Source organism: Homalodisca vitripennis, chromosome 7, assembly GCF_021130785.1.
Source record: "Homalodisca vitripennis isolate AUS2020 chromosome 7, UT_GWSS_2.1, whole genome shotgun sequence".
NCBI classification, from domain to species: domain Eukaryota; kingdom Metazoa; phylum Arthropoda; class Insecta; order Hemiptera; family Cicadellidae; genus Homalodisca; species Homalodisca vitripennis.
This window is the reverse complement of record NC_060213.1, coordinates 18,174,599-18,192,335: the sequence shown is the minus strand read 5'-3', so window position 1 is coordinate 18,192,335 and position 17,737 is coordinate 18,174,599. Positions and strand designations below refer to the sequence as shown.

Below are 17,737 nucleotides of genomic sequence, written 5' to 3'. Positions count from 1 at the left end.
TGGCTGGAAGCCAATGTTACCAAACAAACTCGCACTCTGGGTGTAGAATTGGTGGATGACCGACTGGTCTATGAGATAAATATAAATGGGAGAGAAGTGTTGTATAACTCTGCAGTGTTGTCAAATAGTGCTATCTTAGGGTGGCTGACATAGAATAATCATGTGTTACTTGAGGTATCAATCACTTGAACTCGTGTATAGTTCAAGACGATCGCAACATCTTCAAGTAGTAAAGCAAGCTGTCGTAGATGTGTACTTGGAGGTGAATGGCATATCTGTAGTGTTAACAAATGGTGTAATCTTCTCAAGTAGAGGTTTAACGGCGAAGGTGTAGTAGAATAAAATGTTCTCTGGGGTATCAATCACAGGTACTCGTGTTTAGTTCAAGACGATCACATCTTCAAGTAGTAAAGCAAGCTGTCGTAGATGTGTACTTGGAGGTGAATGGCATATCTGTAGTGTTAACAAATGGTGTAATCTTCTCAAGTAGAGGTTTAACGGCGAAGGTGTAGTAGAATAAAATGTTCTCTGGGGTATCAATCACAGGTACTCGTGTTTAGTTCAAGGTTGAAAGATCTTCGAGTGCTGGATGCTGTTCAAAGATTAGTGGCATATCTGTGGTGTCGCCAAATGGTGTAATCTTCTGATGATCTTCTAAAAACTTTACTTCCCACATATTTGTCTCGAACCATTCCTAAATCGCCCGTCCCGAACGTCTTTATTTATAAGCCATAGCGCAACTGCACTTATTTGCCTTAAAAACATACCATTCCGTTGAGGGTTTTATTCACCCACACAGTTTATTCTTCATATATTTCACAATTGTTCGCAGTACAATGGCTCCAAAACTGTAACCAATGCTTGTAATTTTGTCCTTTCTGTCTTTGATTATCTTCCAATTTCGTAAAACTAACGTATTTTGTAACTCACGCCTTTTTCAGTCTTAAAACCCTAATTATTTGAACAAAAGCAACTCACAACTCAACAATTAAATTTCAGAGATTAGGAAAGCGGTAAATATTTTTAATCGCTAGCCCATGAAGTTAACATTTACGACAATTTAAAATGTAGAATATACTTTTAGGTATACCCTGTATTTTATTTTGTTACACACTTGTTGAGTTGTCTATACCATAACAGTACAACAGAATCAGAATAATATACTATTACAGTAATAGTAATAAATAATTCTACCATGACGATTGTAATGTACTATTTCTCTTTTCTAGTCAGTTTTCAGTGGTTGGTCGATAAGTGCAGACCTATTATGATTACAATCTTAAGTTTAATTTTACTGATTTGCGTTTTATTCTTATTTAGTGCATGTAGAGATAGTGTGCATGGAGTTGATTATCAACTTGAGGAAGAGATATGCCTGCGATCTTGAAACGTAATGTTAGTGATTATTTGTATCATTGAATCTTCCTTCACATTCCTCATAAAAATAAAGATTAAACAAAGCATTACAGCAATAACGGTGCAATGCTGTTTAAAATTAATAATTTTAAATTATAGACTTTACTTTAAATCCAGTTTTGGCTCTACTGACAGAAACCCAACACAATCTGGGACGTAATCAGTGAGTGCGGGTACCGAGTGGTACAGTGGGTTACCGTGCTTGTAGTCCGTCGGATTACATCGATCCGTTCACGGTCCAGTCACCTCGTCCCCACACCCCACCGGATCGCCGCACGACACAAACCACTCGACAAACCTGATGGTCGCTCGCGAATGTCCCGTCTGCCGTCACGCCGGCTCCTATCAGATACCCGCTATCGGTAAAACTACACGGTTGAAACTATAATAACAGTGTTCTGTTTTATTGCATTGTCAGTGATAATCTATGGTACTGTAATCAGACCATTTCGGTGTGTCGAACTATCGACCTATTTCAATAGTCCTGAATGTTTCAAAAATTTGTGAAATTCTTAAATACATCACTCAAAATAGGCGTTTGTAATTGAATTTGAACAACTTACTTCTCGTAAGTTTCCCAATAGCGCCATTGGAATAATAATTACACAATTTCAGCCCATATCGGCCACATTTTCCGTATTAATTAGACACTTATTTTATGCCTACAGCAGTGTACTTTCACGTGTATTAAAATGTGCATCATCATCATGAATCCTCACACAATCTTGTCCTATTATACGCAAAAGAGTTCAAATTGATATAAAAAGGCTATTTTGAGATATAAAATAAATTATGCTAAGTACCCAAACAATATACTGGAACAGGAAATGAAATGAAAAATACATTTACAAATAACACAGTTAAAGATGAATATCATATGCAAGTCTAACACAAAAGTGCTCACAAATGTTCACATACTTCCATACAATAAGGAGACATTTATTTATTTATTTTAATTCCTATAAAAACTGTAAATGACGGGATGCAAATATTACAAAAACCATAAACAACCGTACTGTACAAATGTTAAGTCATAAAATGCTAATCTTCTGGTACGCTTTTGACATTAGTATTAAATTAGGAAGATTTTAGAATACAGTATTTTAGAAAACTAATTAGTGAAAATTCATAACAGATTGTTTTAGAATACTGAAGTTGCGACAGAGTTAAAATAATAATACACTGTTTTTAGTTTTAAGCTGTAACAACTGAAATAAGTTAATATGTCAAAGTTCTCCTTCACATTTCACTTAATAGAGTACATTTCATAAGATATTTGGTTAACACGCCTTGAACATTTCTCCCAGTCTGCATAATATTCATGAAACGCTTTTCAATCTTTTATGTAGTGGAAAGCCTGCAAAGACGAAGTTACTAGGGTGTGACCATGTAAACACGTAAACCGTGAAACAGACTATCACAATGATAGCTGCGATAACAGTAGATAAAAATTAACACATATTCCTTTTCGTGACGACATAAACTTCTTCCTATTCTTCTATTAATAATTAAAATGTTTTAATACCTAAAATATTAAGGTATTGTATAAAAAATTGTAAAATCCGTCCAAAAATATGTTTTTACTGAATTTTGTTATTACTTTATAGCAATTCAATGCCAACCATTTAGGTAAAATTCGAAATTCGCAACAAATTGCTTTCAATCTAGTTATAATTTTTTTTAAATAAATCTCATTTATTGTAATCAGTCCTTTTCTGAATTAAAAATAACAGCCCAGTTTTAACATATGTGGTAAATTCCTATAACAACAAAATGGAGAGACTATAGTAAAATGGTAGCTATTATAAATTAAATATTGATGATAAATCAACTTTGTAATTAACGAAACAGTTTTAATGCCAATTTAAATTTAGATTAGCTAAAGATAAAATTGTGGTCAAGAATTAGGAGTTATTATTTGATGTCGACTTGATTAATTTTCAACTGAAAAATTGTAAAGATAGTTAATATTTAGGATTCTCAATAAATTAATGCGATTCTAATTACACAATTATAAAATCAATACCGTAACGGTTTGCTTGTTTCTAAAAAGCGTGGCAAAAAATCAAAACGTGTATTTAGCATTTATAGGTTATGTTTAGCAATTAATGTTTGACCTCTTCAGTGGTCAAGTATATTTAAAGTCGTGACTCTATAATAAGAGGTTACCGGTTCAAGGGTTAAATTGTTAAATTTCCGGAGAGATTACAAAATACAGGGTTAAATTCTACAATATCCGAGATATGACCTATTGTTCATTCTAAACTTCGTGAACATATTGTAATGCAGTATAAAGACTTGATGGAAAAACTATTTTTTTATCTTAATTAGTTTTTTATCTCTAGGATAATTTGTTGCAACTGTCAGTTTACTTGAAGTAGGTATTAGTATAGAACTAATAGTCATTGATAAAGGTTTACAACATAGCCTATTCATGCAAGGCCAGAATAAGTTGGTATTCTATTAATATACCTCATTTTCACCACAATAATTTCGTTAAATACAACAACCTAAATTGAGATAAATATTATTAAATTTGTTACTGCACTGTCATACTGTTAAAGGCTGTACAATTTGTGATGAATTGAAATAATTTTTTAATGTTTTAAATTTTCTAGTCACATATCAATGAGATACCTTATTTTTGAAGAAAGGAAAATAAAAATAAATGATACAGAGGACTTTGGGTATTAATAGTATAATTTAGGAGCATTTCATAAATAAGCTCAAAGAATAAATGGTAAGGATGTTTTTACAATATGTAAATGGAAAATGACCAGAGAAACAGCACGATTTTTATATAAAAAAAAATTTCTTAAAATAATATTTTATTTAAAAACATGCGATTGACTTAAATAATATTACACTAAAATATGTAATTTTCCTAAGTCATAAAGCATTATATACATTTCACTATTTAGAGCTCTAGTTCTTTTATACAGATATATTCAGTAAAAATTGACATTTTCTCCTTCAGCATTTTTATTTGTATCTAGTTAAAAATTGACCGAATTTCACACAATTGTCTATAATGTCTCATGGAGAAATCAACTTTATTTTCAACCTTTGCCTTTTGAGAAGGTATCTTGAGAGATGTAACTTAAAAAATTAAAAAAATTATAATCGAAAACTGATTTGCAATAAACAAGTACAACTTATTAATTTGAAAACAGATCCTGAGTTTTATTAACAGTTAAGATATCGTTATTATATAAAAAATAATCACAGCATTTAAGGGAAAACATGCCAGTTTTTTAATATACCTATGTAATTTTGTTAAATAAAATAAAATAATGTCAAATTAAATATTTATAAAATGGTTCCAATTAAAAGTTATATAAAATAAATTTGTCAACACTAACTGAGGTAAAAATAACCAATTATTATAAGAGCAATTAATTAATTGTACCAGCTGGCCACTTTCAACTATGATCATGAATATTGATATTTATATCAAGATATATCATTGCAAGCCAGAGTGGTGGCAAATAAACTTTATTGTTTAATGCACTCAGGCCTCAGATAGGTATATTGTTTAATTTCGACATGAGTATGCTGGATTAATTAATTCTTTTGACTACACTTGTATTAACATTATTAATTTAGATCTCTTTACATTGTTAATAAATAATAAAGCCAAACAGCATATCTTGCAATGATATATCTTGCACTATAGCCAACACACAAGTCTTAGTATCTGTTGGGGGATAACCCCTCCATCAGAAAAAAACAGGCATGTGAGAGACAAATGAAGGAATGTTTATGAATGAATCTGATAGGAACCTTTCCCAAAATAATTGATCTTTCACACTATTTGTTCACAGTGATTTAGCAATGTAGTCCTGTAAGTTGATAACAAATGCAAAAAAAACAAATCCTGGATCTGAAATTAACATTTTGCACAGTTATTAATAAAGTAAAACAGTGTTATCATTGAGATGGTCTGGATCTCTCCCCCAAATTTTTAATTTTTTCAATTACTTTTTTAGCAAACGATTCATATTATTAGAATAATTCAGTATTACGACATGTACTGCTGCTGAAAGATGGTTCTCAACAAAGAAATAGGCCAAGAACTTTTTAAGAAACAAAATGGGGAATGAGGGGTTGACTGTACTTGCCTTACTTTCTGTCCACTATAGGAAAATAACAATTGCCTTGACCCCCCCCCTAGATTTTCTCCTGGCTATATTCTTGCTGATTGTACTTGAAGATCTCGAGAGAAATGTTACAAAGAAATTTTCAAGAAAGGATCCAAGAATGGTATTTCTACTCAATTAATTGACGAATTCAAACTAAACCCCATTAATTATAAACAAAACTTATAATACAAGTATTTTATTATACAGAGTGAGTACAGTACGTATAGTCTGTCAGACTAACCAACTTTTAATGTTTTTTCTTTCTCATTTCTACCTAATTCAACCTCACAGAATCCACTTAAATCATTTAAAACTCTTTTTAAATGTTCTAAAGTGCCCAATTTAGGGATAAAGGGATTTTTTAGGGGAATTTTCACATGTAAACATAGATCCTGTGATGTTAATTTAACGGCCATTTACACTGCACATTTTCATGCAATCACACAGATAATTAATTTTAACCCAATTTACATGTACAGAGTACACCAGATCGTTTTAAAATATGCCTTTAAAATTAGGTACTGTGTTACTAAATATGGAACAACACACACCAAATATTTTCCCAATCTTATCATTAAGTGTGGTAGGGGCACTTTTTGTTGCATTTTGAACATAAAACAAGTCTAATACTTGTCTTCAATAGCAAAATTCAATAAATTGTATATGAAATAAATGGCATTTTAAAATAAAATGTTTTTGTATTTGATCTTTTTTCGCTCTTACTGTTAAGAAAATATGGCTGCCGAAAACTGTAATTACACATATCAGTTACGTAATAATGTCAAATTTCTCGCGTATAATATTTTTATTATGAAATAGGTCATAAGAATATATAAAAGCAAAAACTACCAATTCATTTCTGAGTTTGGAACTAATTCTAAAGGATCTGTTTCGTAGACAACACAACAAGAACACAATATTTACATACACGATTGATTCATCACGTAAAAGGACCATAATTTATTGTGATAAAACTATTTTTAAAGTCAGTAGACAGTTAATTTATTGTGGAAAATAAATTATTATATCGTGAAAAGTAAAAACCTCAAATTGGGTTCTATGATTTCCCATTTGATACAATAATTCCATATTCAACAAATAAATATATCTTTTTTTATAAATTATCAGAATGATTAACAATTAACAATTAAATGAAAAACATGTGGGGAATTCTCTATCAGCACATCCAGTGGAAGCTGGAAGATTTCAATTGAATCCTGCATTCGTTTTGCATTTAATCAACTTGATTACAGCTACGACCAACTATGTACCCGCAATGAAATTAACAGTTTTTACAGCATTTAATTGTGCTTGCAATAAAAATGGAAGGGTGTTACCCGTGTCGTGTACGTTTCATTCCGTCAACAGCGGATAGGCGACACAATATCACTGTAATTATTATCATTACTACAAATCGTTACCTGCACTCTAATATGAAAAATACAGTGTTACGACTTTATTACTAGGTACTTTTCATTTACATTTTTTAAGACCTCTTAAGGCATGATGCTTATTAGTGCTCTTTAATATTTGCCATTTACAAATGCTAAAATATACAGGGTGTTTCAATATTATGTTAAAAATTTAAAGAAATGATGAACCATGCTAAAGCAAAGATATAAATACAATTTTTCCGGATTTTGAAAACTGGTCATGAAACTTGAGATGTCAAATGTTTCAACGAACAAGCTGTTTGTAATATTACTTATAATTTGGTTATATCTATTAGTGTTTTCATTAAATTAAGCATAAACATTTTACAATCCTGTAATTTAAGGAGTGTTTAATTTTTCATATTCTTTGCGTAAAAAAGCACAGACATACAGACCGAAAACGTACCATTTATGACATATGTTTAGAGGAACTTTTTTCTTTGCTTTAGCATTAATTTTTGTGATGTAATTTTGTAACATCCTGTTTATTAATGTAGTTTGACATACATGTCTTTGTACGGATAATACAGTACTTGATTGTTGAAAATAAGCGAAGATATAAGCTGAACATACTATCCCAAACAAACTTAATTATTGTGTTCATAGATATCTAAGCCTCCACACTCAATGGTACCCTACATAGGAAATAAATTGATAGCCTATATCAGATTAAAAGAAAAATGTATTTAATGTAAAACTAAAATTTGCCTAGTGTTTGGTACTGCATTTTAATGGTACTTCAAATGTATAAAAATCCAATAATTATAGAGTAGCCTAGATTTTAACAGGTAGTAAACCTTTTTAACATTGTTTTATAAAATGTTGAAATGTGCCTTACTGTTTTATTGAACTCAACAACCAACATGGAGAGTTGGTTATTGAACTCTTTATCACCATGATCCAACCTTCATCAATGTTATTGAACATTTCTCGTTTCACTTTTTTAAATTGTTCTGCAAGTTAGCCCTAGAACTATGAAAGGACTTATCATAAAAGAAATGCATGTCTACAAAGTAAAAACCATTTTAAAATATCAATGATGACAGAAGAATGTTTTTGAGGTTAGACCTGACAGGCTAACAGTTAAATTTTACCTTAAGATAGACAAATTTCAATTTAATCTTCCTTAAATAGTGACATATTAAAAGAATAACGACATAAATTCGTTAAATGTCAATAAATAATATAACCTAAAAAGTGTGGGCGGATATGTACCTTGCCATGAAGAGTAGCCTGGTGAAGTTCGTCCAGGGTGGGCCTGTATGCTGCTTGGATAGACATAATATTCCTATAGTTATCCATGCGGGGCAACGCTTCTCTTGTAAAATGACGAAAACTTTTAACGTAAGAACCGGGTGAATCGTCTTCTTCATCGTACAACTCCGCCAATTCTTCTTCGTCGGCATCATCTCCATCTACTGTAGCGACCCGATTCACTTGGAATCTGGGGTGGCGATCCTTCATCTCCAGGCCGCGATTTTGCTTGTCATCGCCGCTCTCGCGTAGAGAAGACATCGTCAGTTATAATAGAACCACAATACACGAAACAGAGGCAAGTATTGACGTGCGGCTGTTGTCTAACAAACACACCCAAGAACACCACGGCTCAACTGTTTGAAAATCGTTTGCAAACAGCAACGCCGCAGTGCTGGACCCGCACCACGAGAGAATTCCCTACCGCGGAGTAAAAATTCCCTACTACTTTAATACGTTATCGTACTGTGTTGGTTCTGGTTGTTAGACGTACAACAGTAATCGTATAGCAATGTGCTCGGTTATTTATTGGGTAATTGCATATAGAGCGTCAATATACAAATGTTATCAAAACTCTGTATTTTTTGTTTTAAGTTAACCGATTTGAACTTATATTTTTAATTTTTTCCCTGATTTAGGTCGAAATATTTGGATATGTAGTCCTATTTTGACTTCACTAGTCATCATTTATTTTTTTATTATCGCACTATTTTACCATAATATTTTCTACTTAGTTGAATAAAAATTGTATTTGTAACTAACTTTATGCGCAAGTACTGTTTATCTTATCTCACAATATAAAAATATTCATCATATATGAATTTATAGACATTTTTATTAGGAGACATTTTTTGATCTTTTACTATATGATTTAGCCTATTGAAAAGAAAATTTGAGCATATTAACCTTACACATTCAAACACTTTTGTCCCGAATATTTTAATGTTTCTTTAATATTGCCTTTTTTAATATTATTGAATATTTTGGTTTATTCCACGAGTATGCTAAAGCAAAATTAAAACAATAAAATGAAAAATATAGGTATCAATTTGAATACATTAATAAATAAAATCCTTATTTAACAAAGTGAAGTTAGGACAAAGTAAATGTAATTTAGTGCTTTGTTAAAAAAAGGAATTTCTGAACTTCATGACTTGATTCCTTTTTTGTTTTAAATCAATAGTATCTCGATTGCCATATTAGAAAAAGTTACTTATAAATAGATTTTGTTTATTTTGTGCAAGAAATTCAAAGAAAAAATTTTTAAAATCTCCGTGAACGAAATATTTTATTCTAATTATATCGGTTTGTTATTAAAGTGTATTTAATCATATTATAATCGACTAAGAAGCAGCTCCAGTTGTTCCATTCACACACCAATCATTAGTTTCATTTAATTTTAGTCGAACGCCTCTAATATTTGACTCACCAGAACCTAAACAACTGATACTTACATAAATGCAGATAAGGACATTATGGTTTTACATTTGTATAACGTGCAAATACATTTTATATTTTATACGCATTTCATAATTTTCATTCACACCCAAATACAATGATTTAGGAATGATAGATCCACATTGATAACGTCCAACCAATCTAATATCTGAACGAAAATCCTTTGAGGTAGGTTCATGCTTATAAATTTAATTATTTGGACAGAAAACGTTTTCTTGATTTTTTTAATTTTTTAATTAAATTTGAAGAAATATAATTAACGTTAGATGTGTGTTTTATGACACGTTTGGTCACAGTATTTTGGATGAGTTAAAATATACGAAGTTTTAATTCTCGTTCCAAGAACTACAGTTAGGGTTTAAGGGGGGATCCCATTCAACTCATATGAGTTTAAATATAGAAGAATAGAAAGAATAAATATGGCATTTATTGTTCAGATTGTGTTACTGCTATAACAGTGTAGTAAAGAATGGTGTTAGAAGCTAAATGGAACTCACAAAATATAATAAATTATTGTTTAATTAGTCCATTTGACCGGTTATGTTTCGAAATGTCCAACCCCTGTGGCCAACCTTTAATACACAATATCAAACAGAATTAGACATTGATATCAAAAGTCAATCTATGTTCTTTATTATTATTATAAATTACTATCTTATAATTTTTATTAAGAATGAACAAAGCAGTCACCGTAACATAACGTGTAAAGATTAATGCGTTTAGTCGTAAGAGGGAATTTTGACGCGCCTAGGTGGCGACACTGAGAGTATTGTTGCTAGAGTCGTGGCTTTTCGATTACTCTCCTAACAAAATTTCCCTTTTCCCTGCAAGACGTGGGCGTTCACGTACCTGGCACCTTGCCAATATTTGTTAACACGTATACAGTTTTACCAACACAGACATAATAATTAATTTTACGAACACATCGTTTCGGCCTGAGAAACAAACAAGTTTCAATTTTCAAGGAAACCGTTCAGATGTGAATTAATGGTAGTGAATAAATAGAAATTGGGTTTAACTAAGGATAACGTAAACTATTGGATAATTATTTAAAACGTTCATATGATGAGCCGAACTGTTTTATACATACTCGCAGTTTTCTATTAATTGATGAAAGAAAAGTCACAATTATTATCCAATAATTTTATTTTTATACACGAGGCCTTTTAACATCAAAGATGCCATCGCCAGGTGTGAATCAACGATTTGAACTAATATAAATATTTTACAATAAATAATTATCAGCTGAATAAAGCGTAATACAAGATTTATTTACTTAAAAGTAAAATCAAATAAATATTAATAGTAGTCTATGTATAAAACTGTAGGTCAAAAATAATTTTGTTATATTTTAAAGGAATGGTGAATTTTGAATCGGTCCAAAATCATTGTTTAATATATTATCTTTATTTTTTTAAAGTAGTATAATGTTTTATAAGCGTCGATTTCTTCTTTTTTATAACTTTTTTTAATAACGTGAAATTTTGAAAAGTGTGATACTAGCAGTTATCAGCGGCTTCGCACGCAATTTAATTTTGAAAAACAGTGACGTTATGGGCATATTATTTTTGAATGGTATTCCAAACAATCCTGAGATAAGTAATAGTCACCGAAAGATATTCCAACCTCTCCCTCAGTTTTAGTACAATTTTGATATTTCATAGTAATCAACATTAGTGGCGTATATTTCAAGAAATGTTCTTGTTATAGTAGTATTTATCTCACCTTCTTAAAAATAGAGATGTGTCATTTGGTAATGTACTGTTCAATTTGAATCGGACACTTAGGTGAACGAGTGATCCGGATCAGAGTGTTTCAAATGACCAAATGACCCGTTCACCCTGAACGTGTCGTTCGTTTTTCCCGCCAACTGAATAAATTTGATATTGCCTTCCAAATCAGATGTAGGCTATTATTTTTAAGAATCGTTAAAACTTATAATATTATAATTAAGTCAGTTAAAAACCCGTTATCCATAGTAAAATAGCTTAACATATTCAGCTAACTAAAGCTGAGTAGGCCTACATTTTATGCGTTATAGGTTACAGTGTCTCCAAAATCGTTCATTTCATTCAGCCGCTCGCTCTCACGATGGCCGGTCGTTATTGACCTATAACACGCTCTAGCGGGAAGACTCAGAACTACACTGACCGGGTCGTGACAGTGAACGAGACCGACTACGTCCGATCAGTCAGATGATCCGAACTAGATGTGCCAAAAGAATTGGAACAGCTCCATCGTAACGTTCAGGAAGCGGAACGGACCTGGAACAGTCCACTTCTTCGGAACGGGTAGAAGTTCCGGGCGTTTCAGTTCTGTTAAGCTCGGAACTCCATTTTCCCTCGGAACGGTTTACTAGTTCCGGGCGTCCTGGATCTGTTAAGCGGAAAGAAGGGCTGGTAAATGCTCCAGTTCCCCTCTGAAATTACAAGCAACCACAATATTTTCATGTGGCAACCAGTACTTAATTATTTTTATATATTTTAATTTATACGTTAACAACTAATAATTAATTCGTATATAACTATTAGTGTTCGTAGACATAACGAATGCACGTTACCGTTATAACATTCTTTAATTTTAAACCAATTGTTTAAATTTGGGTTTAACAGTATAGTAATTGAGTAGTAAAGTTTTACTATTTAAATCATGCAATTTCTTTTAAGATATATATTTATTTAACTGTTTCAAGATAACCTACTAAATATATAAATGTGTTTTAATTTCATTTCTTGTACTTAATATATTTTTTTTTTAATATGTAAATTTCCAATCCTTTCAGAAATATTTTTTATTGCTTTCTGTTGTTTTTGAACACAATTGTCCTTAATAAAATTGTTTACATTGATCCCTTATACTACCAGTAAAGGTGGATGAGTGGATTTACAATTTAAATTGATATTATGAATATAAGCATTCACAAAGTTTAATTTTCATAGAACTGTGTATATATGAGACACGAAAACAACTTGAGTAGATAGACTTTATGTTTAAAATTCAAATATTGGAACGTAGTATTATATTTTATCGGAACGAAATCGGCCAGAAACTTAAATAAGTAGACAAGCACTGTTGGACGGAACGTACGGAACAGGACTACCTATCTCGCGAAACTAGTTTCGAGCCTGGGACGTTCCCACACGAACGACCTGGCACACCAATATCCGAACGTCTTATCACTATCTGATAAGTAGATGGTGCAGCATCTGTAGTCTGGAAGTAGAACGAAGAATAAGGTTACGGTCCACTGTGAATATGATTATTCAATGTCCTGGGCAGGGATATTCAGGATCACGGTTGGATTATGATTGTGGTTTATCGGGATTTGGGATATATTGAATAATCCATGATAAAACTGGTGTTCCTCAAATATCTCAATACAAAAGTGCTTATCACTTCTTTTTCATAAACTATTTACTTACTTATTCAAACTAACATATTTTTAATTAGATTTTATACAAATCCTTCAATATTGAGAATTTTTATTTTACTGGGCCTATTATTGTTCAATTGAATTGACCATCTTATGTCTTTTTATATAAGCTTGTTAGGTCGATGTTGTTTAAAAACCAGCTAATTACAATTAATTGTTCTCGTGGCAGAACTTACCGACAATGTATACATAATTCACCGACAGTTGACCAAGTTGGTAGGCTACGCAATTTCGTTTTATTATGGCAGTCGTTTAAACTTTAAACATTTTAGAACCTAGTCAAAACAAAAAAAAATGTCATGGGAAACATACAATTACCTAAAATTTATGGAACACATTTTTTTATATCTCGAACTCGATAAGTACACGCGAAATTAATTATTGAAATTCCAGTTGTTACAAGATCTACCCACTTTACTTAACTTTATTAAAAGTTTTGAACAGACTTTTGGTTTGTCCCTTTATCCCCGGTGCCCGAACCCCCCCCCAATTTTCAATTTTTTAGTAAACTACTATTATAATTGAATAAATCAGTATTACTGACATGTAGCTACTGCTGAAAGATCGTTCTTAACAAAGAAACGGGCCAAGAACTTTGTAAGGAAAAAAATGGGACTAACTCTCTTTCCAGTACGGAAAAAATATCAATTGTCTGGATCCTCCGATTTTTTTCCTGGCTACGTTATTGGTTCAAACATTGCGATTTATCTAAGTTCGCCTATGAAATAAGAAATCTCATAAGTAAACTTATATTAGATATATTAACTTTATAGATTTAACGGTTACTTATAAAAACATCATAATGTTAAAAAAAAAAACATACAGAAAACTAAGCATTTTCAATAATAGGAAAAAAGTATCATCCAAATTTTGAACAAGTGCATAATTTTAAATCTTCCGACCAGTTGCGAAAATGTGAAGTGGAATACCAGAAAACAAACTTGGACTCAGCTTTTAATCCCCAAGGAGTTATCAATCTATTCTCCTCATTCAACTCCAGCCGTCTATTCCTAAAAACTCACGGAGGATAATGAATTGAACATACAAATAGGCCATTGTACATTTGTGAATACATTCCTAACTTATTCCATCATTGATTCAACGTCAGCGAGTTCCTGTCAGCAGTCAGGTATGACTGATTAGGAACTTCCAAAATTTGTTTACAACAACAACGTTATGGATTGCCACCACACACATAATATGCTCGTTATTTATTACTTATTTATCCATCATACAATTATTCTAACATTCGAGAATTATTACCTGATAGGTTTTTAATAATTGTTTTGTATTCTTTTGTATTGATATACTATATTTTTTCTCTATTATTTATTTTATAACATTTACAAACATTTTGCACTATTTTGAAAATTGTACGTTTCTCTGTTTTGAACTGAATTCAAAAAACTTACTTGCGTAATTGAAAGAAGTAACTATAGCAGCGCCCCTATCGGATGCAGAGCTTACTAACTGCACGGTAACCCTGGTGGCAATAATGAGAACTATTTCTGTTGCTCTTCTAACTGTAGAACTAATCTATAGATCTGGCGCATGAAAAGCTACAACTTCGTAAAGGAGTAAAATATGAGTGTATTATTTTTTTATTGTATTTCTTACACATGTAGTGTAATATTGTATAATTATTTTTACAATTTTTGTTTGTAAAGAAAAAATCACATTTTGCCTAAAGATGTATAATAAAAAAGTTATTCACGTTTTGATTTACCTACACGATTGCTTTAAGTGTAAGGTATTTCCAAATTTCAGAAATATTCAGTTGATTTTAACTCTTACATTGTTTTTATATTGGTGTCACATTCCGTTGACTAGTGAGGATGGAATGAATAACGCACACTAAAAGAAGAAAAAGAAAAAAAAATATAAATTTATTTCACAATAACACGAATTCTGACATGGAATACAGTTTTTAGTTATTTCCAAATTTTGGAGGGATTAAGAATTCAAGTTAAAATTGGTTGTTAGGACTTTAGGAAATGTTAAGAAGAATCTGCACAAATTAGAAAATGATATTCAAACAACATTGTAGTGCACATCAAATATTTCAAATGGAATTTTTAAAATGTGCAAGAAGTATAGAAGGTAGTAAAAATGAACTATTTTAAAATTTATTCCATTAGGACTGTTCCATTTAGATTTTAGTAATATATATTTTAAAAATAATTCTTTTTAATTGTTTTATTAAATCCAATGTAATGTATTCATTGTTGTAATGTAGGCTATATGTTCATGAATTGTTTAATAATGTACAATGATTTATTTATATTTTCAATCCATTACTCCCCCCCTCCCACATAGAGAACACTCACCAAAACTAAAACAGTTTCTACCAATTTAATGAAAAACTGGCTTATGGTATTGCTGTATCAATCCATGATAATTATTAATGTTAAATAAAAAAATATAATTAATACCTATTTTAAAATTTATTCCATTAGGACTGTTCCATTTAGATTTTAGTAATATATATTTTAAAAATAATTCTTTTTAATTGTTTTATTAAATCCAATGTAATGTATTCATTGTTGTAATGTAGGCTATATGTTCATGAATTGTTTAATAATGTACAATGATTTATTTATATTTTCAATTCATTACTCCCCCCCTCCCACATAGAGAACACTCACCAAAACTAAAACAGTTTCTACCAATTTAATGAAAAACTGGCTTATGGTATTGCTGTATCAATCCATGATAATTATTAATGTTAAATAAAAAAATATAATTAATACCTATATACGAGGGGTATCCAAAAAGTAAGTTTCCATTAATTATGAAAAAGTTAAAAAGACTCAAAAAATAACTGAAACACATTTATTCAACTTTTTACATCATACCTTATTTTTCTACATAGTTACCATCCCTTTCTAAGCACTCTTGGTATCTAGGAAGTAGTTTTTTTATTCCAGCATCACAAAATTCACCCGCCAAATTTTTAAGCCAAGTATCCACCTCATTTTGAAGGTCATCGCTGTTGGCAAATCGCCAACCGCCAAGGTGTCTTTTCAGCTCCGGAAACAGATGAAAATCGCTAGGTGCAAGATCTGGTGAGTATGGAGGATGACCAAAAACATCCCACTTAAATTTCCTCAAAAGTTCCATTGTTGCACGAGCAGCGTGTGGTCGGGCGTTATCTTGAATAAGCAGAACCGTGCGCGACAAAAGTCCGCGCCGTTTATTCTGTATTGCCCTCCGAAGTCTGGTGAGAACTTCACAATACCTTTCTGCATTTATGGTTTCGCCACGAGGAAGATAGTCAATCAATAACACTCCACGGCAGTCCCAAAAAACTGTAGCCATTACCTTTCCTGCCGACTCAAAAACTTTGGCTTTTTGAGGAGCTGCCTCTCCTTTTTTTTTGCCACACCATACTCTGGCGTTTGGTCTCTGGAGTTGAGTGGTGAATCCATGTTTCATCACCAGTGACTATTCTACTGAAAAGGTTTTCATCTTCATCGTCAAACAATCGCAAGAAAGACTGGGCAGCAGCCATTCGTTGTTGTTTATGGGCTTTGCTCAATAAGCGAGGCACACACTTTTGCAAGCTGAAGATCTTCTGTCATGATATTGTACACAGATGACCGGCTAACTTCAACACTTGACGGCAGTTTATCCATAATTTCATCGAGAGTCACTCGCTTATCATTGTCAATAACTGCTCGTACAGCATTAATGACGTCAGGTTGCCGAGAATTGGCCGGTCGGCCACTACGCTCATCGTCATGAACATTTTCTCTTCCTTCCAAAAACATTGCACGCCAACGACGGACCATCTGAACGGACATAACATGTTCACCATACACTTGACACAACTGACGATGAATTTCAACGGCAGTTTCGTTTTTGGCGGTCAAGAAACGAATAACACTACGGACTTCGCAACTGGCGGCAGAACGCAGTGGAGTCTCCATGATGTTTGGGCAGCAACTGACTGAGAAGCGTGACAATGGGCCAGTGACCGGCGCACCTGTTGCCAACCGAACCGTGCTACATATCCCCGCCCACAGCTGCACGCTGTGTTACGTACGCGTCTTTTTACAGAACAGGGAAACTTACTTTTTGGATACCCCTCGTATATATTGTTGAATTTTTACATTCATATCACTTACTGATAATCATATAATAAACATAACATATGTTTTTCATGCAATAATATACAGAGTATCCCACGAAGAGGTTTAAACGTTTGATTTTGTACTACTTGCCCATTTATGCATTTTCAAACTCTACACAATTAATATAGTAGGTTTTAAAAATATTCTGTGTGAATTAAAGTTCCCTAACAATTGTACAAACAAAATGGTGACATATTGAACATTTTACCATTTTGCTTTCTATAAAACTGTATTTCTTGAATTACCTGATTTTATTTGATTACAGACTGGGAATAGGTATGAACAGGTTTTAAACGAACAAGTCTTGCCTCATTTTACGGTTCCAGAAATGGATCAAGCAATCTTCCAACGAGACGGTGGCCCTCATTTCGCAAATCCTGTCAAGCGATTAATGACAACCTTCATGACCGTTGGATTGGTCGTGGAAGTGATTTTTTACATTGGCAACCCCGATCCCCCAGATTTAAC

At 32.1% G+C, this 17,737-nt stretch overlaps 1 protein-coding gene across 4 annotated transcripts in view; it reads right to left on the bottom strand.

Annotated features, from left to right (window-relative positions):
- Positions 1–17,737, bottom strand: part of LOC124366940 (solute carrier family 12 member 1) — a 227,806-nt gene that overhangs the window by 186,082 nt on the left and 23,987 nt on the right. For 3 of the 4 annotated variants that reach the window (XM_046823551.1, XM_046823554.1, XM_046823555.1), the window contains exon 1: positions 8,207–8,610. The exons of the other annotated variant lie outside the window; for it this stretch is intronic. In XM_046823551.1, coding sequence (XP_046679507.1) covers positions 8,207–8,506 — 300 coding nt within the window. In that variant the 5' untranslated portion in view covers positions 8,507–8,610. Of the gene's footprint in view, positions 1–8,206; positions 8,611–17,737 lie in introns of those variants that run through there. 4 annotated transcript variants of the gene reach the window in all.